The sequence below is a fragment of the Sarcophilus harrisii genome, chromosome X (genome assembly GCF_902635505.1).
Source record: "Sarcophilus harrisii chromosome X, mSarHar1.11, whole genome shotgun sequence".
Lineage (NCBI taxonomy): Eukaryota > Metazoa > Chordata > Mammalia > Dasyuromorphia > Dasyuridae > Sarcophilus > Sarcophilus harrisii.
In genome coordinates, this window is record NC_045432.1 from 42,902,287 (window position 1) to 42,926,712 (window position 24,426).

At 40.8% G+C, this 24,426-nt stretch overlaps 1 protein-coding gene across 5 annotated transcripts in view; it reads right to left on the minus strand.

Annotated features, from left to right (window-relative positions):
- The window catches only part of ATP11C (ATPase phospholipid transporting 11C), a 193,266-nt gene that overhangs the window by 84,201 nt on the left and 84,639 nt on the right, over nt 1–24,426 (minus strand). For all 5 annotated transcript variants that reach the window (XM_031944856.1, XM_031944855.1, XM_031944854.1 and 2 more), the window contains exons 3-10: nt 21,058–21,147; nt 16,960–17,040; nt 13,283–13,390; nt 8,300–8,428; nt 5,373–5,476; nt 3,109–3,159; nt 1,786–1,850; nt 1,298–1,379 (exon numbers count right to left, since the gene is read on the minus strand). In XM_031944856.1, the coding sequence (XP_031800716.1) occupies nt 1,298–1,379; nt 1,786–1,850; nt 3,109–3,159; nt 5,373–5,476; nt 8,300–8,428; nt 13,283–13,390; nt 16,960–17,040; nt 21,058–21,147 (710 nt within the window). The remainder of the gene's footprint in view (nt 1–1,297; nt 1,380–1,785; nt 1,851–3,108; nt 3,160–5,372; nt 5,477–8,299; nt 8,429–13,282; nt 13,391–16,959; nt 17,041–21,057; nt 21,148–24,426) is intronic.

Here is a 24,426-nt window from a genome sequence, read left to right on the forward strand (position 1 = left end):
CTTCCCCATTCCACCTCCTCTCAACTGTCAGTGCCTGTTCTCTTGAGATCACATGCTATTTACACTTTGTAAATCATGTGTGTATACAGTTATTTGCCAAGTGTCTCCCTCATTAGAATATAGTTCTTGTTTCTGCAACAGAGTAAGATTTTATTAAATGTTCATGGATTTGACTGGCTAACCAGGTACTAAGTGCCATCGTTCTACACTAAAGAAGAGGTCCAAGTCCCGTCAGGGCCCTTGATATTCCATTATTGTGATGCAAAGGTCTAGTGAATCCAGCTCAGTTACTCTGATAATCTGAACCCAAGTTCCTTTTTTGGCAAAATTGGGAAACTAACCTTTGTTCTACCTCACAAGGTAGTGAGAATCATGCGAAAATGTAGGATGTCTGTTTTTTAAGATCACTGTAACTAAAAAGTCCCATAGTATCAAGGACAATCATTATAATAAAAGGTATGTCGTTGGGTAGGATAGGTGGAAAGCTGGAGCTTCCTGAACTCAAGAAGTCCTCAGGGTCAAAAGCTACTCTGGATACTTCTTAGCTATGTGATCCCAGGCAAATCACTTGATCTTATTTGTTCATCACTTTTTTCATCTGTATAACGGTGGTAATAATAGCACTAGTTTTATGGTATTGTTCCGAGGATCAAATGAAATTACAAATGGGGAAGTATTTTGAAAACTTTAAAGTGTTATATAAATGTTTGCTATTATCACTATTGCTGAAGTAGAAGACAAGTTGGAGTTATTTGTCAGAGAACACCATGTGTCCCCCTGATGTGCATGGACTCACTGATAGAACATTTCCCTCTTATGGAAAGGCTCCACAAGCCCTACTCATAACCCTGTGATGAGAACAGAGATCTAGGTATCCATGGTACTCTTAAATTTCTAGTGAATCCCAACCATCACCTGTTTAGAACTCTGAAATCCCTTCGAATATGAAGGTTCATGAAGAAGTGACCTACAACCCACCATATTAGACCAATCTATTTCTGAGTAAGTGACCTAAAGTTCAGAAATATAGGCTAGCTAGGGAAACAAAGCACAAAGTATTAGCAACCAAGCTCGTGATCAGCTGGTATCTTCTGATATACTGAATGGAGACTTCAGCCTTCCCAAACCAACCAGCATCGTCTTCCCCATTCCCCAAACCCTTCCCAAACTACTAGATAAATCTGCCAGAGCATCAAAGTAAACAAAAGGTTAAGCTCTTTAGAAATTTTCTCAATGCTTTAACCAGAGTCAGTCCCCACACTGATTGGTGCAACCCAATTTTCAGGGGCATCCTTACTTTTCCACGGCAGAGCGCTTCTGAGATTTCCCTTGGTAATTCAAAGCCATTTTGGTTTCCATTCCTGTGTAAACAGCAACTCCTAAAGAGCAATAAAGTATAATTAAACTAGGTTTACAACTGACCAACTCCCAATCCCATATGACCAATAAGTCCTTTAAGCCCCATCCCCTTCTGATATTAATTAAAAAAAGAAAAACAAAAACTAGAATTCCAAACACATGACTTGTCACACTAAGCTTAAGAAATGATGTAATCTGAAGTATAATTCATACAGTTAATATGCCTAAAACATTTTCATTTTATTTATATTCTCTTTAAGCATGTCACATTATAACATAATTGTTGTATATCAATGAAAATATAACACCTAGAAATAGGTTTCCATTAACATTTATTATTATCTGGTCTGATTATTTAAAATTCAGTTATCATTCAGAGGCATTATAAAGTATATATCTGATAAATAAATTCTTTAAAATGTTCACCATAAATCTTCTTGGTATTTTTTAGAGTGGCTCCTTTCAGCAATAGATTTTCAGGTCCCAAAGACCTAAACAGAAAGCGAATATTGTTTATCCACAAAATCCAGTATCACCAGTAAATTTCTGGGGATACTTTCCCCCCTCCCTACATCCCCTCTGACTGGGGGTTTCTGTGTAGCAAACAAATAGGCTCAGGCCTCCAAACAAGTCCAAACCCAATCTCCAGCAGGCTTAAATAGGGCAGGACATATAAACACTCCCAGAGAAAACACAAAGAGAGCTAGAAACTTAGAGAAAAAGACATGGAAAGGGCAGAGACAGAGAGAGACCAAGCCTGAGAATGGCAGAGAGAAAAGGAAATAGGGAGAGAAAAATATAAGGGAAAAAAAGAAGATACCAGGAGAAAATATGAACCTTCTCCATAAGCAGGGATAAGTGGGTACATTTCAAGTCTCTAACACATACCACATTTATATCATCTTATGGCTGCTCTAGTCAGAGTGGCAATTGAGAGCCCAATTTAAGGTATGTTATACTTTTTATGTAAAGTTTTTTGTATTTTTTCCTTTGGGAGGATGCGGAGACATAAACATGTGGTGGCTAATGTGTGGGGAACACCTAGTATGGATATTTTTTCCACCAACAGAAAATATTATTTACCGTCTTTGGGTGCTGCCCAGGGCACACAGCTAGTACATATCAAGAGTAAAACTCAAGTCCAAGTATTCCTGGCTCCACGTCTCATGCTCTATGCACTAGAGCATGGGCCCTCAAACTTTTTAGCTAGGGGGCCAGCTCACTGTCCCTCAGACTGTTGGAGGGCCGGACTAGAGTAAAAACAGAAACTTTGTTTTATGGGCCTTTAAATGAAGAAACTTCCTAGCCCTGGGTGAGGGGGATAATCTTCCTCAGCTCCCGCATCTGGCCCGTGGGCCGTAGTTTGAGGACCCCTGCACTACACCATCCTATCTCTCTCCTTAAATTGTATGTGAGTTCTAAGGACTTTAATTACCCAAATAATTGTCTCACTTCACTTTAAATGCAAGTAATTTTCCCACAATTTTTCAGTCCATACATTGATTCTCCTGGATCACAATGGTGCATCTATATTTCCCAAGCCCCACTGATAACAATCCACAACTCATCCTAGAGTAATAATTCACCACCAGCACTAAAGGACAGTTACAACACAGCTTAGAGGGAGGCCAGTCAATCTGGTGCTAGTCATTCTGGCATCTCCTTCTCAAAGGAAAAGTATTAGAAAATAGTTACACAAGATACAATAGTATCATCAAGAATGAAGCAGTAAATGGGAAAGGAACTAACCTGGCAACGGGTTCTGCATTATTGTCATAGATATTGATCCTCCCAACAAATCTGGGGAAAAAACATAACAATGATATTTCATTCTTACATTCAGTTGACATTGATCCAATACCAGCATCAGCAGAAATCAAATAATGTAAAAAATGGACCTATATAGACCTTCAGAATAAAGTAGAAAACCTCCATGTCACAAAGTGATGCTGAGAAAATGCTGTGTTATATATCAATGAAACTAGTCCAACTACATCAATGCACAAATAAGGAAACTGAGAGCCAGAAGTGACAATGCTCTAGTTCATCAAGAGTCAGGAACTTGGGGCCTTGTAGGGCTGAGAGGAGAAGAAAGGCAAGAATATCATCCTTTTTATGGGAAAATTTCCTACTTATTTCTAACCCTTGTGAGCAAATAGGCTTTGAGACTGACTATAGTACCCATGAAATTTAGAAGGTTTGGGGCACTGGTACCAAACTGACACAGAAATGAGGGATACTAAAATGTATATAAGGACTCCTGCAGGTCCCAAAATGACTTAGAAAACCACATAGTAACATTATGTATGCTGTACTGTATTTTTATTCCTATTGTTGAATATTATCTAATTAAATTTTAATCTGGTTAAGAGGAGTGAATGGGACCCTGGCTGCTTATATGATACGTAGATTAGATGAAACCCTCCATTATGTTGGGTGAATTCTTTGTGGAAGACTGATGGAAGGTTAGAGATATTATGAGTAAAAAAGATTTAGAAATTCCAAGAAGGATAAGAGACCTTAAAAAATGAAAATCTGAGAAAACAATTACAAATAATGCCAATGAGGAAGAAAAAAGGGGAGATATATAAGGAGAATGTTATAATCGTACAGGCAGCGCTTGAGTGAGCTTAATTTTTTTTGTCAAAAAATTGTTGTTGTTTAATCGTTTCAGTTATGTCTGACTCTTTGTGACCCCTATCTGGGATTTTCTTTGCAAAGGTATTGTAATAATTTGCCATTTCATTCTCCAACTCATTTTTACAGATGAGGACACTGAGGCAAACATGGTTAAAACACTTGCCCAGGGTCACATAGCTAGTAAACATCTAAGGCTAGATTTGAATTCTGGTCTTCCTGACTCTAGGCCCAAAGTTCTATCTACTGTGCCACCCAGCTGCCCAGTTAATTATTTTTTATACAGAATGTAAAAGAGAGTACATCTAGATGCTTGAAATTAGGCGTCAAATTCATCCCTATAAAATTCTTAATCAAATTAAAATATAATTAGGAAAAGGTCAGCAAATTAAAGAAAAATACAATACAATATAAATAATGCTAATTTGTGGCTTTCTAAACCAATATGCACTCTATAAGGATCTATTGCTATTTGAGTTCAAGAGCACTGCTTTAAATGAGTTCCCATCTCCTGACTCAGGTCAATTATATACCAGGGTCTTCAAAGAATTTCCACATGTGAAGCAGCATGGGGTAAGTAGATAAAAGCACCAGACCCAAAGTCAAGAAGACCTAGGTTCAAATCTTGCCTCAAATACATGCTACTCATGTGATCTTCAGCAAATTACTTAACTTCTTTAGACTTCAGTTTCCTCATCTGCAAAATGAAAGAATTGAACTCAGTGATTTCTAAGATCCTTTCCAGCTCTAAAATCCATCATTTCATGATTCTATGATCCTGGAACTACAGTGAATAATCTTAAGTAGTAATGGAGTTCAGGAAAAATGCCGATTTTCTGGGGTCGGGAAAACATCCTAAGTGTCCAATGAGGAAGAAGAAGAAGAAAAGATGCATTTCTGAAACTACAGCTCCGAGAAAATTCTGGAAAGAATTATTATTTTAAAGTCAGTGTGAGAATAATCAGAAAGAGAAGTGGGAGGGACACTCTGTCCTGGATAGAAAGGCAGGGGGAGGGATAGAGTGAGAAGAGGAATGGTCTGGATGCTTACTTCGAAGGTCCCTTCCAATCCTAAGATCCTGTCATTCTGAATGGGAAACCTTATGCTCATGAGTTGAATGTCTATTAGCCAGTCATACAACTGGTAAATTTCAAAATAAAAGGACAATCTCTTAAATAAGTTTCCCAGGACCATGATGAGATTTTGCCAGGCCCAGGGTGAGCTGATTTTTTAATCATTTTGCTGCCAAGGGAAGGAACAGCTCCTACAAACACAAAAGCAAGAGGGTTGGCAGAAGGCTTTGCATTTCTATGTAATGCTTGCATAAAAGGAAACCAGACCACAGACAGTAGTAAAGGAAATCGGGAACTCCTTACTTGTACAGGTCAGGCTGAGGCTGTTCACACTCGATCGTTGCTTGCAGGGTATCAATGGAATGAGCAGAATTAAACGAACTGGTATCACGGATAGCATATTGCGTCTGGGCAAAAGCAGAAATCAAAATTAAAAAAAAAAAAAGGAAAGAAAAGGAAAAAAAGTGGGCCTTTTTGTTAACATCTTCCCACAGAATTCTAGGAATACAGAATGGCTCACTGGCAGAAGCCTACAAATATTGATGCATATTACCCAGAAATAAGTTGTACAATATTATTCTTAAAATGTATCAGAGGTAATTAGATGCTCCCCCTGCTGCTTTGGGATTTCAATGATACTGAAGAACTCAAAGCCATTGTCATGACCTACCGCTGGGAGATTTCAGTTTGCAGCATGCATGTAATTAACTGAGGAGCCAACGGGAACAAAAATTCAATATATTTATATTTTTATCCTATTCATGGGACTGTGTCCCATTATTGCCCTCACCACAGTGGACTGACTTAGCTCAACACACACAAACTAAGCAGCCACCTCCCAGTATTGAAAATGCTCCAAGCCTGCCAGGAGCAAGAACCAGCATTAGGAGTGCCATTACCCAAATAGCTCTATTAATGAATTTTAAGAGGCTTCCAAGCGACTACATTTGAGATTGAGGTGAGAGGGATTATGTGCCTACTTTTATTCAGGCCTTTGGACCATTCTCTCACTGTATATTATGTACTTGATTAATTTCACATGGAAGGTATGGCGCCAGTTGAGACATTCTATAAAGTTACCTTCCCCCCTCCAATTCTCTCACCCCATCCCCAACCAAAGCCTAATGCACATACAAAAGGCTCATTTTGGAGGAAGGTTAGTGTCATTTTCTAAGTGGGATATTAAGGAAATATCCGAGTCATGCTTAGCAGCTTAGCTCCAGAAATTGAATCCCCCCCCTTTCCTTTTAGCTCCTTCAGAGAGAAGTCATTTAAAAGGTTTCCATTCCCGACAAATAGAATAGAAAATAATTTTAGGATTCAAGCTGTCCGTTTTTTAATCATGAGTAAGAGAAGATTTCCCGTGTGAATGCTCACAACCATCTCTCCAAGTACTTTTGTGACCTTGATCATTTTTCTGAGCCTCAGTTTCCTCAGATCAAAAATGAGAGGGTTAGACTAGATCGCCGTGGAGTTTCCATCCAGTTCTACATCATGCTATGTATGACACTAAATTAAATACCATTCTCTTCAAAGGCAGATTAATCATCTGGCACACAGAAGGCATCTGAGGAAAGTTTACAGACTTCAACTGAATCTTCCGTTTAATTGACAGCTAAACCTCCAACTCCTAAACTCCAGGGCATGCTAGCATCCCTTGGGCCAGAGGCCAGAGGATGTCTCCTCTTCCTTCCCCAAAGGCTCAACACATAAAAGTCCTCTCTTCCCCACGGCTTTAAAGGGTTATTATACCATGTAGAGCTAGCAGAGACAGGCTGGAACTGACATTGCAAGAGCTGAGCAGGTGACTACGTTATTCACTGGCTTAAGTAAATGTGTTTTCATACGTTCATAATTCTTCCCAACAATAATTTATGAAATTGTGCCCTAAGGGACTGAAAGGGAAGATCAAATTCCTTCAAATCATATTACTTGCAACCTGGGAAAGAGGCCATTCTGTCAAGAGAGTATTCCTCACTTGGAAAAGTTTCAATGTCAACACCAGACAGAAGCCAGCAAGCTCAGCTCCGTGAAATTTTGCCTCAACTTTACTGCCTTGGAATATGCTCATTACCAACTTTTCACCAATTAGATAAACAGTCACTCATAAATAACAGAAGGTCATAAAAATTTCAGTGGGGTTTACTTTGTAGATTTGTTTGTTTTTCTAAGCAGCCTCCGCCCCAGCTTAAGAGATTTATAACCGGTCTCACCTGTCTAGAATCAGTTGACTGCCAAGTCTATACAACAAACATTTCGGAAATGCCTAGTACACCTGTCTTACTCCCCGACTTCTCTCCACTTATGTGGCTATCACGTTAAGTCAAGGCCCATTACCCCTCATTTAGACTAATGTAGTAGCTTCTTAACTGGTCTCCTTTGCCTCCACTCTCTCCCCTCCCTACACAATCAGACCACCATACGGTTGCCAAAATAATCCTTATGAGGTAACGGTCTACCTATATCATGTTCCTGCTAAGAAGCATCAAGAGCTCTTTCCTATCTCTAGAATCAACCCTTCTAGGCCTTCCACAGTTTCACACCTTTTAACACTATTTCCCTTTACAAACTCTGTATTCTAGCCTGTGCTTGACCTTTCATCACCCAGCTTCCTGAATTTCCATAGGTCATCCTCCATCCCCGAGATTCACTCTTTCCTCACCCCAACCTCTCATAACCCTTGTCTTCCTTCAAGGGTTACTTTGGGAGGCACCGTGAGTGGCAAGATGAATAGGGTGCTAGATGTGGAATCAAGAACACCTATCTCCTCACACACTTAGTGGTTGTGTAACCTAGGGCAGCTAGCATATTTTCTGTGCCTCGGTTTCCTCATCTATAAAATGAAGGGCTTGGTCTCAGCTTCTATACTCCCTTTCAGCTTGAAATCTGTGATCTTCTGGGAAGCCTTCCCTTATTCTACCCCCTCACAGATGTCAGGGCCCTTTCTCCCACCCTATTTATCCAAGACCACAGGATATCCCTCCCAGTAGAAAGGAATTTGTTTGAGAGCAAAGACTGTTTTGTTTTTGCCTTTTGGAATTCCACTCGCACTACCCAAGCTGAGCACACTTGTGCAGATGAAACTGAGGGATAAATAACCCCCAAGGATCACTTCACCAAAGCTAGTTCCCAATGAGACCTACCAAGACAACAAAAAACACAAATTCGTTCCGAAAGATTAATTACTCCGAGCTGAAAGTAAAAAATCCAGACCCTTTTTGCTACAATACCTTGCAGTTGGATTCCCCATCAAGACTGGCTGTTGTAACATAACAGGTGCCATCATCATTGCACGATGACAGGAGGATAATATCACAAGGAAAGGTTTCATCCGCGTGCACCTCAACAATATCGCCAACCTGGAGAGAAAACAAATAAAAAGAAATAAGCTTAGCCGCTTTCAAGGCGTTCATTGATTTTCTAGCTGGAATTCTCATAGAGAATTCTATGTACACAGTAGATTAGCCCCAAAGACCTCCCTTTGGAGACAAGAGACTGATCAGAGTACTGCACTATGGCAAGGTGGGGAAACTGTACTGTTTAAATGACAAGAATCCTCCCCGAAGGTCATAAGGACAAAACAAAAATCCTCTGGCACTGTAAGAGACTCATAGACTACTCAGGCTGACCTTCGCCCTCCACCAATTACTTGGGGATCACATTTCTCATTTCTTCTCTGTCATGATTGACAATGATGTCTTCCAGATACGTCCAAATGCCTTTATTCGTAAATATGTTCACCGAAAAGTCTGTGTGACAGATCAGGAAAGACACATTGACTGGAGTATAATTATTCTAGACTGGCTCTGTCTTTTATTGTCTTTAAGAAATTTATAAGCAAGTTTACCTGATTTAGTAGGCATTAATTAAGCACCTACTGTGTACAGGTCTCTTTGCTAGAGCTTTGGGATACAAGGAAAAAACCAAAATGCATGACCATCAGAAACTGCTACTGTTTTTACATTCCCTCCAACCCCTCCAAAAAAATGAACATATAATAATTTCACCTATGGTCAGACCACTTGCCAAACAGTCAGCCAGCACCCTAATCAATTTATTCTCCTAAATGCAGAGGACAGGCAGTGAAATATGTTTCTCTTCTCTCAATGGGGAGGTGGTGAACTGGAGATGTAGCATGTGGCATACACTCAGGCCAATGGGTGGGGGGGAGAAGGGAAGGAATAGCCTCTAGGCACTTGAAAGTAACAACAATGATTTTATTAAAAAAAAAAACATCAATAAAACATTTACTTCTAAACACAACAAATGATTCCTTCATCTAGGAGCACATAAGCTCCTGTAATGAAGGGAAGGAACCCTGGAAAGAAGAGAACCTACCACAAACCTTCTAGAGAGAAGCATTCAAAGAACCTGGAAATGCTTTATTGCAATTTGCAACATATTATGCATCTTTAGTGATGTATCAGATTTGGGGGGAAATATTTCGATAGGGGTAGCTACATGGCGCTATAATGGACAGAGCACCAAATAAACAAAAGTAAGTCAATTAATTAATTAAAATAAATAAAATGGTTTCATAAGGGCAGCTGGATAGCATAATGGATAGAGCACCGGCCATGGATTCAGGAGGACCTGAGTTCAAACCCAGCTTTAGACACCTGACATTGACTATGTGACTATTGGCAAGTCACTTAAAACTTACTGCCTTGCCAAAATAAACACATATTTACTTTCAAGTATTTAAAACACCATTTAAATATTATCCCTATTTAACTTCAAAGGAAAATATAAAACCAATATCCTTAATTACAGCTTTTGCTATTTACCTGCAAATCATCAATATGTAAGCTGCTAGAGGATGGTGACTATTCCCTATACTTTCATCTTCCTCACTTTTTCCTCTTGGCACCCTGGCTTTCTTAAAGGAAGGTGCCACATCCTCTAAGAAACCTTTCTCAATTTGCTCCAGATGTCCACTACCTCAACTGATATCATATGGAACCAATCTGTGTCCTCCAGATGTCCTTGAGGGCAGAAGCTATTATTTCCTTTTCATCTTTATCTCTCCCAGAAGCTAGCCTTGGGTCTACACAGAGGAGTCCTTAATTCACCAGTTAAACCAAATACAAACAAATGAAGTGAGGTAGAAATTCAGGGCTGTGAAGAAGCCATCCGTGGGTCTACAGAGCCCCTAATTAATGAAGCCCATGAATTTGTTTTTTAAGAACTGCATTCCAATATAATTGATTTCCCTTGTGGTCCTATGCATTTTACCTGCCACTTTTAAACCTATGATTCTGAGAAGAGGTCCACAGGTTTTACCAGAATGCCCAAGGGGTCCAGGACACCAAAAAGGTTTAGAATTTCTAATCTAACCAAATTTTGTTCTGTAACCCAGTTGGCTATTCTTTGAACATTCATTATGTCTATGCCTCTCCCACCACCAGGTCTTGTTCCCCCCATACCGAAGCTTCAATAGGTAACATGCCCAGGATATACAACTGATTGAATGTCTGGCTCCAAAGGGCCTACAGACATATCCTATCATTCCCCGATTCACCATTCTTGGTTTTGAAAAGGCATTGTGCACAATGGCCTTCTTTCACCCCAAGAGGACCTGATTTGGCCGAAAGCCCAGTGTGCTATAGGTCTACTTGCAAAGGTGAAGAAGGGATTTCTTTGAAGGTACAACTTCATGCAATTCTTGACTCCAAGAATTTTTTTCTCCCTAGGTGAGGAAGATAGTGCGTACTCTGTTCAAAAACATCTCTATCCAAGTTCCATAACTGTCTGGCAGAACAGCCTGGCCACTGAGCTGGGAGGCGGAAGACCTGGGCACTAATTCTTCTTTTGCCATGTCCTTCTATCACCTTTATCAAGTAACTTGCCCTCTCTAACCTCTGACGTTAAAATCTAGAAGAGTAAGAGCCCCTGATTAAGGTCTTGGCATTCCTGTCTATTTTATTCCGTCATGTCCAACTCTTCGTGATTGCATTTGGGGTTTTCTTGGAAGAGATATTGGAGTGTTTTTTGATTCCCTTCTCCAGCTCATTTTACAAATGAAGAAACTGAGGCAAAAGGATGAGCTGCCCTACCCAGGGTCACACAGCTAGTAAGTGTCCGAGGCCTTATTTGTTCTCAGAAAGAGGAAGGAGTCTTCTTGACTCCAGGCCCGGTGCTCTGTCCATGTCAGTGCCACCTAGATGCCCCTACCTTTATACTCAAATATTAAGAGCACCTCCAAGGAGCTTTTCTTTATGTCACGTATCTAGAAATATTGCCCATTAAAAAATTTTAAAGTATTTACTATATTAGAAATTAAAATAAGAAAAGAATTTTGATCTCATAGAACATCTGAACTCTATTGCCAAGTTTGTCTCTGAGGAAGCAGTTATTCTCCCTGAGAGGGTCAAGGTTTGTTATCACCTTAGAGTGGATGGGGCTTTTGTCCAATCAACACTTAGCTGAGATCAGCCTCAGTGATCAGATTGAGTCAGAATGGGGGGTAAGGAGAGGGGTAGCCATGAAGCAAGGGCACTTTCCATGTGATGAGATCATGGGAACTCAGGATTTGAACACTATGGACAGCAGCTTGGGCGCAGAGCAGAAGATGGGGAAAGATCTGGCCAAAGTTGCAAGCCTGTGCTAGCTGCTGCCTGTGCCTTAAGGGATCATAGGATCCGAGATCTAGCCCCAGAAGATGCCTCTAAACCAAGTTGTCCAACCTGCTTATTTTGCAGGAGGGAAAACTGAGACCCAGAGAAATAAAATGATTTACCCAAAATCATGCAAGAAGCCTCCTAAGTGACATTTGAACTCAGGTCCTCTGATTCCCCTCCTATACTTTTACACTCTAGAACAAAGTTTCTTAAACTTTTTCCACTAGCGACCCCTTTTCACCTGAGAAATTTTTACATGATCCCAGGTATAATGGTATATAAAACAGGCATATATTTACTGATTATCCTAAAATTTTGTGACTCGGACCTTCAGTTATGAGAAGCCATATGCAGCTGAGAACCACAGGTTGCCAATGCAAAGTTGGGATATCAAGTCTATTCTGCAAGGGAGGAATGGAGGCAAAGAATGAGATATAAATCAGAATCTGAAAAGGAAAAATTCAGTGAAATTTGGAAGACTTTAATGATCTCCTGCAAAGTGAGGCTAGTAGAACCAGGAGAATAATTTGGATGGTGACCACAATAATGTAAAAAAAAAAAAAAGTAGAACTTTAAACCCTTCGGTACAGTGATCAACAAGGCTAATGTGTTGATTTCTTTCATCCCACTTTTAAGAGGTGCACAATTCATTGTTAATATGAAAAGGTTTTATCACAGAGGGTGGGGGACTTCATTGGGATGACAGTAATGGTTTAAAAAGGGTCAGATTCATAATTCCGTCCCATGGCTTTCTGTATTGCCCGCATCTTTAGGTTTATTTCAGGGATTCACTAGAACTTATCCCATAAATACTGAGAATCTCATACACCAATCATAAATTGAACAAGATCTGGGAGTATGGGAAAAGAATCTTCCATGAACTGTAATTTATCTGTAAGACTTCCCTGAGCATCCCCAAAACAGGCCCAAATGATACCTGGATCCATGAGTATGGTGGAGCCAGCTCAGATAGGTTCATGAGAGCTGAGTGTGAGTATTTACACTTTGAAAAGCAGCAAATGCTACAAATACATGGCCTGATTATTTTGTTGCTGTTCCAGACTTAAGAAAATGGTAGAGAAAATGTTGAGTATAAAGTAAATTTATAAGTGTAACATAGCTGATTGTGAAACATTTATCAGCACACTACTGGAGTCAAGAGCATCTGATTTTAAATCTGGCCTCAGACACTTTTCTAATACACTTTTTTTTCCCTCTTGCCGCCATTTTGACAGGTGGGGAGAAGGGAAATAATTTCTATTAGTATTTGAGTTTTAAGTCTTTGTGGCAAACAAGTATATTCCTTTCTAAAAGAAAAAGAAAATCACCACGATGTAATTATGGTGACCAATCTCATGAGGTTCCAGAAATTAATAGAATAAATGCCTCCTTTTGTTGGCGAATAAGTATGGATCTCAGCATTCCCTGTCAGATGTGGTAATTGTGTGAAACTTAAGGGAAGGGTCACTGGGGTGGAGGGGAGGGGGAGAACAGAGTACATCTGGAAATCACTGGGATGTGTGCGTGGTTTTTTTTAAAGGCATCAATAAAACATTAAAAATAAGGAAATCAAGGAATGAAAGTGGAAGTTACCTTAATCGCTTCACTCTCTTTCTTGACTCGCTTTGCATTTTCAATAACATAGACGACACTTTTATTTACTTCTTTATCAGCTCGATGTCTAAGCCAGTCTTCATAGCCCTAGATGCAAAAAACAAAAAACAAAAAAACAAAAACTCCCCAGTCTCAGAATGAAGTAAAAACATTAGCAAATTCAACCAGCCCCTAGAAAAAGGCATCATCAAGCTCTCCAGTCACACTTTAGGCATCACCCTCCCGGGAAATCTTGTCAACCAGGGAACGTTCCAAAGATCCAAGGCACTAGATAACACAAAGCAGGCGCACAATCACATTGGCCCTGATGGAAATGGCTTAATTGTTTTTAAATGGTCTGTATTACCAAGATAAGTGAGAATGCATTGGAAACTCACACATATAAGGGAACCGTGCAGTAGAATGTGATGTAGCTATCAAAAATGACAAGTGAATATGCTGGCTTGATTTATGAAACCGTGTATGTGGGAGAAAAAAAACATGAAATGAAAAACGTGAAATGCAAAGGAGCACGTGGACAGCAGAGCACAGTGGAGAGAGTGTCCAGCTTAAACCAGGAGTTCAAATCCCACCTAGGGAGCTAACTACTTGTGTAATCATGAGCAACTCCGAGTTCTCTAAGCTTCTACCAATATTCTAAGTAATCTGCTAAATTAAAGAGAAAGGACTCCCTGAATTGGTGGAGTGAGTTCTCAAACCAGAGGCTAAAATCATAAATCATTCACCTACTGATTTATAGTAAGAAGACACTTTAGAAACATTACTTTATGTGAGATAATTCAGGGCCATTTGTAGCCCAAATGTTATTATTCCCATTTTATACATGAGGTAAATAAGCAACGAGATGGAAAATTTGATGTGATTAGGTTCCACTGCTACAGCTATTTAGTCATTTTTGAGTCACATCTGATTCTTTGTGACCCTATTTGAGGTTTTCTTGGCAAGGATACTAGAGTAGCTGGCTGTTTCCTTTTCCAGCTCATTTTACAGATGGGGAAACTGAGGCAAACCAGGTCACACAGCTTGTGTCTGGGGCCAGATCGGAACTCAGGTAGAAGAATCTGTCTTTAGTCGATGGCTAAATGGGGGTGGGGTGGGAGGTGGGAGAGGGGGGAGTAGAGAGAGAGATCCAGTACCCTATACTCCAAGTCTTGTAGTCCCTTTTCCAGGACAAGCTTGGGTCTCAATGTGTTCTGGGTCCTTTTTATCTCTTCAGAACAGATCCTATCATCATAAGACTAGATTTAGAACGTGTCAGCTTAGAGGCTACCTGTACAGAGGATCTTAAAACGACAGTTTGAAGGGACCTCGGCAACCATCTTGTTCAACCCCTGACTTTACCAATAGGGAAACTGAGGCTCAGGTTAAGTAAAATGCTTTCATTTGTTCCACAAACTAAGAATAACCAGGACTGTTTGATTTCACCTTGTGCCTTTTATCTTGGATGGATCAATGGATGGGAGAGAGGGAAGGAAAGGAAGAAGATAGAACAGGACCAGGCAGGACCGGGTAGGGCAGGGTAGGGACAGCAAAGGACAGGACAGGACAAAATGGGACAGGATGGGAAAGGAAAGGAAAAAGGATGGAACAGGATGGGACAGGACAGAACAGCTACAGGATAGGAAAAGGGAAAGGAAAGGAAAGGAAAAAGGACAGGACAGGGTGGAACAGGTACAGGACAGGATGGAACAGGTACAAGACAGGTACAGGACAGGTAGAGGACAGGATCACTCACATCAGAGTGAATGGCAAAAGGGAGTTGGAGAGGAAAGAACAGATCCAGAAATGAATGTGATTTTTTAAAAAGGCATCGAATAAAATTTACTAAAAGGAAAACTTTCATCATTTCTTTCTCTCCCTCCCCATTCCCTTTTCTTTGCTGTGGACTGTATTTAATCTCTTCCTCTACTTTTTCACAATTCCAGATGATGGCCCCCAGAGGGTACTTCCAGAGATGCCCATGAAATGACAAGGGGCTGACTGTTAATTGAGGGAAGATGAATCGGGAGCGGCTTTTGAAAACTCGGCATGGCTATTCCTGGAAATAGCAATTCAGTGATGTTTAAGAAAATAATCTTTGTAGTCCTGGGGGAAACTATCCTTAAGGTCTTTTATTTAACAGCCAAGGTCTTCATATGATATTCTTGTCATATGTGACAGGCAAGAGGTGGGCAGAGAACCCCAAGAGCAAAAAGAGGGATCTGAATTGCCCCCTGCTGCTTAACAGAACTCAGAACAGCTGCCTTCTTTGGGTCCCTTTTTTTAAGTGTCTTGATAAATCACTGTCAAAAAATATATTTTTTAATAAGATGAGTACCCAGAACTGTCAAGGTATATTTGAAGGATTTCAAGTCCACTTGTTCTCCCAATCCCTCCAAGTCTACGTTCTGTTGGCAAGTCACTAAAAGAAGCAACAGAGCTTCCCCCTCCCTGAGAAGAGAGTTCGAAGGCCAGATATCATCAACGGCAACCATGGCCAATCCTTGAAGAAGGATAAAAATAATAGCTGACAGTGGCTGGACCCCAGGGGAAAACTTTGGTGAGGACACAGATGGGAATCATTCGTGATAAGTAAGCATGGACTGATGGCGATCTGTATCATTGGAAAGGACGCCTACATTGGAGGCATAGCAAGTCTGGTGGGATATTCCAAGTAATAAGTGACATTTCTTTTCTTTTTAATGTGTTTGGCTTTTTGGCTCCAAACCCGATTTAATCTGTTTCATTTCTATTTACTGCAAATGCAGATAAGGCATCTAAAATCTGTAGTCTTGAAGAATCACTTGAGGTACTGAGAGATTGTGACTTGGTCACAGTCACATAGCCACTTGACTTGAATGCCAGCCTATGGGATCCCTACATCAGCCTTTGGTTTTGCTTCTACTACAGACAAATACTACTGACATTTACAGATGAGGAAAACAAGAATGGCGGCAAGTGACTTATCCGGGGTCATATGGCTACCAAGTGTTTGAAGTAGGATTTGAACACAGCCCTCAGGTCCAGAATCCTATATAATATGCCACAATGCTTCTCTAGGCTACTTACAGAAGGACCCGTGTTCACTGAATCTTTATTCCAAGCTGAAGATGACATAAAGGGATATAAGAGAATAGTTGTTCCTCAAGTGGAAATGAGATGGGGGATACAGAACCAGATTTAAAGTCAGGAAGACCCAAGTTCAAGTCTCCAATCTGATATATCCTGTCCATGTGACCCAGAAAAAGTTTACTGATGGAAGGGCAGGGTGATCGAATTGCATTAGTGAAGGGAGTTTTCACACTGGGAGTTTCCCCACATGGAAGCAATTACAGGTTCATATAAAATAAAAATTAAAGGAAAGCACGAACAAGAAGGAAGATAAATCTCATTGCAGGAACATTCTGGAATTTGGTTCCATATTCAATAGGACCACACTGGAAACGACAGGAGAGGAGCAGAGAGCTCAATCTATACGATCATATGAGAGTGCATATGATCAGCTCACAAGGGGAATGGTGAGCAATGAAAAGAAAGGATGTGATTGGAAGACAAGTCAGGTGCAAGGCAACCCCCAGATATGTGCCTCTCCTCTCCCTCCCCCCCCCCAAGGAAAAATGCTGAGTAGCCATGTGAATGGTATCACTTGTTATTTATAAGAAAAAGTATCAGATTACCTGTTTAATAGCAGTGACAGTTATCACGAAGAAAAGCGGGAGTCCACTGGTCACAGGGCTGGTCGGTGTATCTACGGTGACCTAAGCACAGAGAAAAATCCAGTTCAGAACAAAACAGAAGCAAAGTATAAGTAACCAAGATGGATACCAAGATGGATAGACAAAAGTACGAGGTTTGAGTCCCGACTCTCCTGCTACCAACATGTTCTCGGGTAGGTCAACTTGTGTCAGTCAACAAGCATTTATTAAGAACCTACTATGAGCCAAACTGTGCTATGTGTTGGGGACATAGAGAAAGGCAAAAACACAGTCCCTGGCCTAATGGATTTCACATGCTATTTGGGGAATGTGATTTTCCCTCCTTGGGCCTCATTTTCTATTTCCGTAAAATGAAGGGGGACTAGATGACATAGCTTCTGAGGTAGCTTCCTGCTCCAAAACTATTGACGCTACAGTCCTAATTTATTATGTGTAGCCACCACAGCTTATATTCTGCTTACAAACATGTAGACCAAGCCCAGTTAATTTTCGGGGACCAGAGTAGAGATCAATTTTCATTCAAACAAAAGCCAGCAGCTCTAGCAGAGCCAAGTCAAGCAGCCTGCTATAATCTTGACCCCAGCACAGTCATGAGGCCTCTGCCTTATGATTATGGTAGGCTCTCCTCGTGCATCAGGATGCTGTGGGCAAGCTGCCCTGGCTTCAAGGAGAACGAGACCTGCTTAGCACTCTCCCGAAAATTATTCATGTTTGGAAAATCATGGGGAGATGCTGGAACCTCAGCTACGGGGACCTCAGAAATGTATAAAAGGATAAAAAGTATTTCTGAGTTTCCAAATGTAAGAGAACACCAAGCGCTGATAAGATCACTTTGTCTTTGCCAAGAAGTTCTCCCACTTTTATTAAGAGACCAGGTATTAATAAATGGCCCCAACTGAGAAGAGGTCAATTTCTTTCACAAAATCTCAAATGGTGGGTAAAGTATTGGACTTAGACCCGGGAACATTTCAACTGTTCAAATTTCAACTGTGAGCCTCAGTTTCCTTTTCTGTAGAGTAAACTAGCTGCCTGTGAGGTCTATTCCAGCTCTAAATTGAAGATCCTATGAATCAGAGAACCCCAGAGATGGAAGGGATTCTAGTCCAAAATGTGTCAGAACAAGGATTTCTCCTACAAAGACACATATTCAACCAGCCACTTGGGGGAAATGAACGAGAACCCTTGGCCTCCCAAAGCAGTCAATCCATTCAACTTGGGGATAGTTCTGGTTGGGAAGTTTTTCTGACAATCAACTCAGATCTGCCTCTCAGCAATCCTGTGCTTCCAGTGCCCTTCTGGGGCCAAGAAGAACAAGGAAATAACAGTACACACAGAGTCAGAGGATAAGTTCACATATTTATGTGATCCTGACGAGTCACTCTGTTCCCAAGGCCTCATTTGGAAAATGAGGAGATCAGACATTATGGAACCCGAGATCCTTCCCAGCTTTTATTCTGTACCTTACAACTGTCACCTAGAAAGATTTATAGACTCCTAGATTGAAGGTCAGCTCCATGAAAGGTAATTCAGATGATTTATTTATTTCCTTGCAGGGAGAGTGGGTGAAAAGGTCACATTGTCCCCAAAAGATAGTCCAAAAAGGTTCACAGGGTTGTAGAGACGAAGGGAGTATCTGCATTGACAAAAATCACCCTTCCGTGAACAGAGGAGTCGGTCATTGAGACTGTACGATGTCAAGAACTAGAAAGGCCTTCAGAAGTCATCCAGTCCAGAAACCTCATCCCCCAACATTTTACACCCAAGGAATGTAACCCAGAAATGACTTCCTCACCATCACACAGGGAACAAGGGGCAGCTTCTCTGGTTCTGAACTTAACACTCTTCCCATGGCACACCTCAGATGCATTTCACCCCACACCTACCTCAAAAGTTCACTCAGAAACTCTCTGAGGGCAGGAATTACTTCATTTCTGTCATTTTTCTCCTTTTCCAATCTTGATCCTGAAGATCCACTGTACTTCCCCCTCCCAGAATCCCCCATCTCTTGATATATTTGTACAGTCAAAAGCATGGGGTCATTAGGAATCTTCCAGAGCAAGGAATTCTTGGGGCACCCGGGCCAAATCTGCAGATGTTGCCCCCGCTTCGGGAAGGCACAGGAATGTAGTGTGAAGATTGGCTCTCCGGCTGACAATTCCCCAAGTCAAAGTACAGTTCTAGGTATACATGGACTCCCTGGAGGGCACCCCACATCCCTCCTGTCTCAGAAATTCTAACTAGCATTTCACATTTTTAAAATGTGTGTCTATGTGTGCGAGCATGTGTGTACAGGTGGCTTTGCTTGGCTTTTCGCCAATATCACCAGAAAACTAAGAGTCAGTCTGTTTCACTCTGCTAACAACTATTGAGGGTGTTAAGTACCTAAAGAACCATTTCAAGGGCTCCTTAAATGTTAAAATTTCCCAAATGACATTTCAGCCTTCCTGGTGATAATATTTTAGATTTAGAGTTGATACTCTCTACCCCCGTGCCAAAGCACTTGTCCAATTCAATGAACATTTATTTAATAAGCTCCTGCTATCTGCCAGGTACACTGAGCTGAATGAAAACACAAAGAAAAAATTCAAAGCAGATGAAGGAAAAGAAAAGGTGCATGTAGACATATAGATAATGGTCCAGACCCATGATTTCACTGATGGAGAGAACTCTCACATAAGGAAAGCTCCTTTCACCAATGCAGGCTGGCATCATGACTCCCCTTTCCCCCCCCACACACACACACCTGAACCAACTAGAAAAAACAAACAAACAAGAAAATCTTTTCAGTGTGTGGTATTTTCATCTGATTTTCTATTCCTCTGGGCTTCTGACCTTTAATATGTCCCCTGCGATGAAATCCTACAGATCTACTCCCCACAAAGCTATACAGATAGCCACATCTCTACTGTTACCCCATAATTGGAGGGTGGGAGAAAGCATCAGTGGCTGCTTCCTAACCATATGTTACCTTAGATGCTCATTGATAAAGCCTGTGCCCTTAATCTTTCAAGAAAGTCCAAAATTCAAGAAAAATGAGAATTAACCCACTTGCCCATCCCCTGATAGGATCTGAAGAGGTCATGATCCCAGCAAATAAAGAAGGTTCACTACAGTGAACAGGATTTGCAGTTTCTTTGAAACAAAGTACCTTCGGCTGGATGTAAGGAAGAATCTTAATATGGCCTTTAGGGGCCATGACTGGGTTAAGTGAGCTCTACTAATGTACTGGGACAATCCTCAAGAGCTACATAAATGCGGATGTGTATATGTGCCTGACACCCCACCAGCCGCAATAGTCAAATTAGGGGTCTTAGTGTAAGGGGGGAAAAAAGCCAAACATGTGGCTCTTGTGTACACTAGCTTTCAAATCTAAAAGGATTTATTCTGAACCAGACCGGGTCCTTTCTAAGATGATATATAACATCTAACCACTGACTTTAATAATTGATGAAGACCTCAACATCTATAATTGAGGACAGCAGGCCAATCTATAAGCTTGGAGGAGGGTAAAGAAAGGTGAAAATGACTATGTAAACCAACGTCAATTCCCTAATGGACAGATATGAAATCCTACCCTTTGTTAAGCCTTTTTTTAAAAAAAAAACTACTAAGATATAATCTGGCATGAATATGAATACAAATATGTGAGGTAGTGGATAGAGCATTGGGCCTGCAGTCAGAAAGGCTTGAGTTAAAATCTGTCTTCAGTCACTTACTACCTGTGTGACTCTGGAAAAGTCACTGAGATGAGGAAACTGAGGCATACTGAGGTATGTTTCCTCATCTATCAACTAAAGAGTTTGGACTTAATGATCTCTAAGATCCCTCTAGCTCTAAGTTCATGACCATATATGAGAGAAGTATATAAATGACACAACTGTCTACTTCCTCTTATAAAGATCATACATATCAAATCCAAAACCTTCTATTGCCAACCTTCATTTTTAATGAAACTCAATAAAAGCATTCAATTACCAATGATGGAAAGAGCAACAAATTGCCTGAAGTACCCATACCTTTAAATACCTAAAATGACATTTGCACTTATCTAGGCCTTACCTGGACAAGGAAAATGATCAGGAAATAAAAATTTGCAATTCTTCGAAACTGTTCAAAAAGGTTCTTTGGAAGAAAGTTCCAAACTGTATACTGTGGAAAAGAAGGAATAAAAAGATTATTAGCCAAAAGGAAGTTTTGTTAAATCCCTAATACTATATACCAAAAATATCATGAAGTTATATTCTAATGAATCCTTTTATTTCAAAACCATGTTCAAGTTCTCAACTTGGATAAATACATCAGGATTCACATAAGAAGCCTAAGGCATATGGATACAGAACTTTAACTAGCATGGGAGAAATCAGGAGCATTATCCCAGAGCAATGACCCATGTAAAAGTACCATAACACCTAAGGTGTGTTTTCTCCCCCTCCCACCCATCCCTAGCAGTGTCTATTCCTTCATGTACCGAGACCTCAGGTACATGAACCTGGTGCAGTTTCTTCTCCCCTTCCCAAACTCCCCCAATCATACCCTTTGTTGTAAGCACAAAAATTCTTAGGCACAGTTTTGTGTTAATTCAGTTACATTGGTTGAATACTCATTATTATTATGAACTTAATCATTAACAAACACAAACATTTCGAGATACAAAGAAGACCGTGGAAAAGTCTTGAATGGGAAAGGGGATTTTTGTGGATAGAGTTGTGAGTCCAGCCAGTCAATGTACAAAAGCAATTTTAAATGACCCTTCAATCTTATTACTAGGCCCATTTCAAAGACATCAAAAAGAAAAAAAGAGGAAGGGGATTCATGTACAAATTATTTACAGTAGTCTTTTTTGTAACAACAAAGAACTAGAAACAAACTAAGTGCCCATAAGGGAGTGAATGAATTAGCTAATTATAGCATGTAAGGATGAATGGAATAGAATGGCGGTACCATAAGAAACAATGAACATGACAGATTCAGAGACAACTGGAAGATATACACGAGGCACAAATTTGTCTCTACTTTGTACTGATGGGATATTCCCAAATAGCACATGGTCCATTCAGTCTACCACCGTCTCATCCTCAATCTTTGGCTTATCCTGGGATGGTGGTAAGAGTCACCTCGGGCACTGTAGTCAAGTCTTTCATCTGTTCTCAGACTCTTGATGGTGTGCTACAAAGTTCTATCCTTGGCCCCAGTTGTTCTTTTTTTGTTGTTGTTGTTGAGGCAATTGGGGTTAAGTGACTTGCCCCGGGATCACACAGCTAGGAAGCATTAAGTGTCTTAAGGCAGATTGGAACTCAGGTCCTCCAGACTTCAGGGCTGGTGCTCTATCTACTGTGCCACCTGGCTACCTGGTCCTCAGTTGTTCTTTATACAGGAAGTCCCAAAAGTCTCAGTGTACTTTAAAGTAGTAAATATAATAAGTTTAGGAAAAAGCTTTTTAACAGCTTAAAACTACACTAAGACTTTTGTCTTATGTCTCTGATCTTGGTGCTCTCATATCTCACCACAGTCATAGCTTCCATGGGCATGCAGATGTCTCCTAAATCTGTATCCCCAATCAAGTCTAACTTCTCTCTTGAAGCTCTACACACACCCCGCTCCAGATGTTTCCAGCACATCTCCATTCAGATGCTGAGATCATTCATGATACAGATGACAAGCTAAGTCCAGGGAGGCCACCACAATAAAGTATCACCCAACCTTTCTGCCGAGCTTATTTCACTCTCCTCTAGGCACCCAACCTGGACTACTTGCTGGGTACCTAACATGCCCTGTACTTCCCTACCTCCACGCCTCTGGTCAAAGGCACTCACTTCATGCCTTTCCTGAGTGAGTCATGAAATTGCGAGCCACCTCTAAAGCCCACCTCAAATGCCACCTTCCAAATGAAGCGTGCACTGGTCCGTGCCAGGTCAGTGACAAACTTGGCTCTCACAGGACCATCGGCGAAATTTACCTGTATCCAAGTCAGCCTCAAAGAACTAACCAGTGAAGAAATCTTCCTTCCCAAATACCACGGTAAAGACCATCAACGAGAACAGAAGGCAATGGTTATTAACCAAAAGGGTTGCAGTTACACATGGATGGCCGTCACTTAAAACGGAAGCTGTACAACAAAAGAACACTCTAATTCAATTAGGTAAGTGGATTTGAAAACCAGAGGACAGATGGTGATACAGTATATGGGCAATTACTGTTGATCTGGCCACAACGTGTTCGTGGGTAGCACATTAAAGGCAGTGCCAATGGAACAGGGACCAGCCTCGAATATGCCTTTTGAGGTAGAGGCCACCTACAGTCACTTGAAGCTGCCGCATGCCAGGCTGCTCCCAAGAGGACTGCCACAGTTTCTCAGGATTCCTTTGTATATATTTCCAGGTCAGGCTGAAACCCCCAAATATGGTCACAATCCAACATTTGGCTATGTTAAGCTTTGATTCTTAACCAAATATATTTTTACCTGGCTGAACATTAAATTGTTCGAATTCCCTCTGGGGAGCCCTGAGCATATCAAAAGGAGAGACGATTTTGTTATTCTGGCCACCACATTGTACGTAATCTTCTGAGCAAATTTTACTTGACTGCTTTGGCACTGTCCTCAATACATATATCTATAGCATATATAAAGAGATACCAAGTCACAGAATTTCACAGTTGAAAAAAACGAGTTCAAGCCGTCCCTACCCAAGAACCCCTTCCTTCAGCATGTGAGGATCCATTTTATCTGATGGTTTCTGGCAAGAGGGAATCCACTCTGTGCTGAAGAAGCCCATTCCACTTTGGGGAAGCTCTCATTGTTAGAAAGTTGTTCCTTCCACCCAGTGATGGATAACATAGAAGGAAAGGCAGGAAATTATCAAAATGTCTTAAATGGGGTGGGACCGGACCAAACAATCTAATTCCTCTCACATATGAATGTTGTTTCTTTCTCCCTTCCCCTCTTCACCCCTGCCCACTCAGTTTGGCCAAGAGACTGTAGACACTCTGGTCATTAGTCCCCTGACCATCTTGCTCAGCTTCTCCTGGAAACAGCCCAGCTCGTCAATGTCCTTTCTCAAATAGAAGGCAACTTCAGTATTACGTCTAAGAAGCTTTTCTAAATGATTCAGATCCCCGGTTGTTCCTCTCTTCTTAGGATATCTTGAACTTATTTTCCAATTATCTTTGCACTTATTATTCCTGATGTTCCCAGATGTTAGTATTCTCCACCTCCTTCTGAAAACTACATGATTAGCACGCCTTTTCTACAATGTCTTGTTTTCTAATTGCCTGTACTTGATCCTGATGATGGAAATGAACAGAGGCTACTGGGAAGAACATACCAGAATCAAACAGGTGAGGTAGGACAACAACTCTTAACTTGTTCCTGAGCTGTGTCACAAAGATCTTTCTTTTCTCCTCAATTCAATTGCTAGGATTATTGCTTTA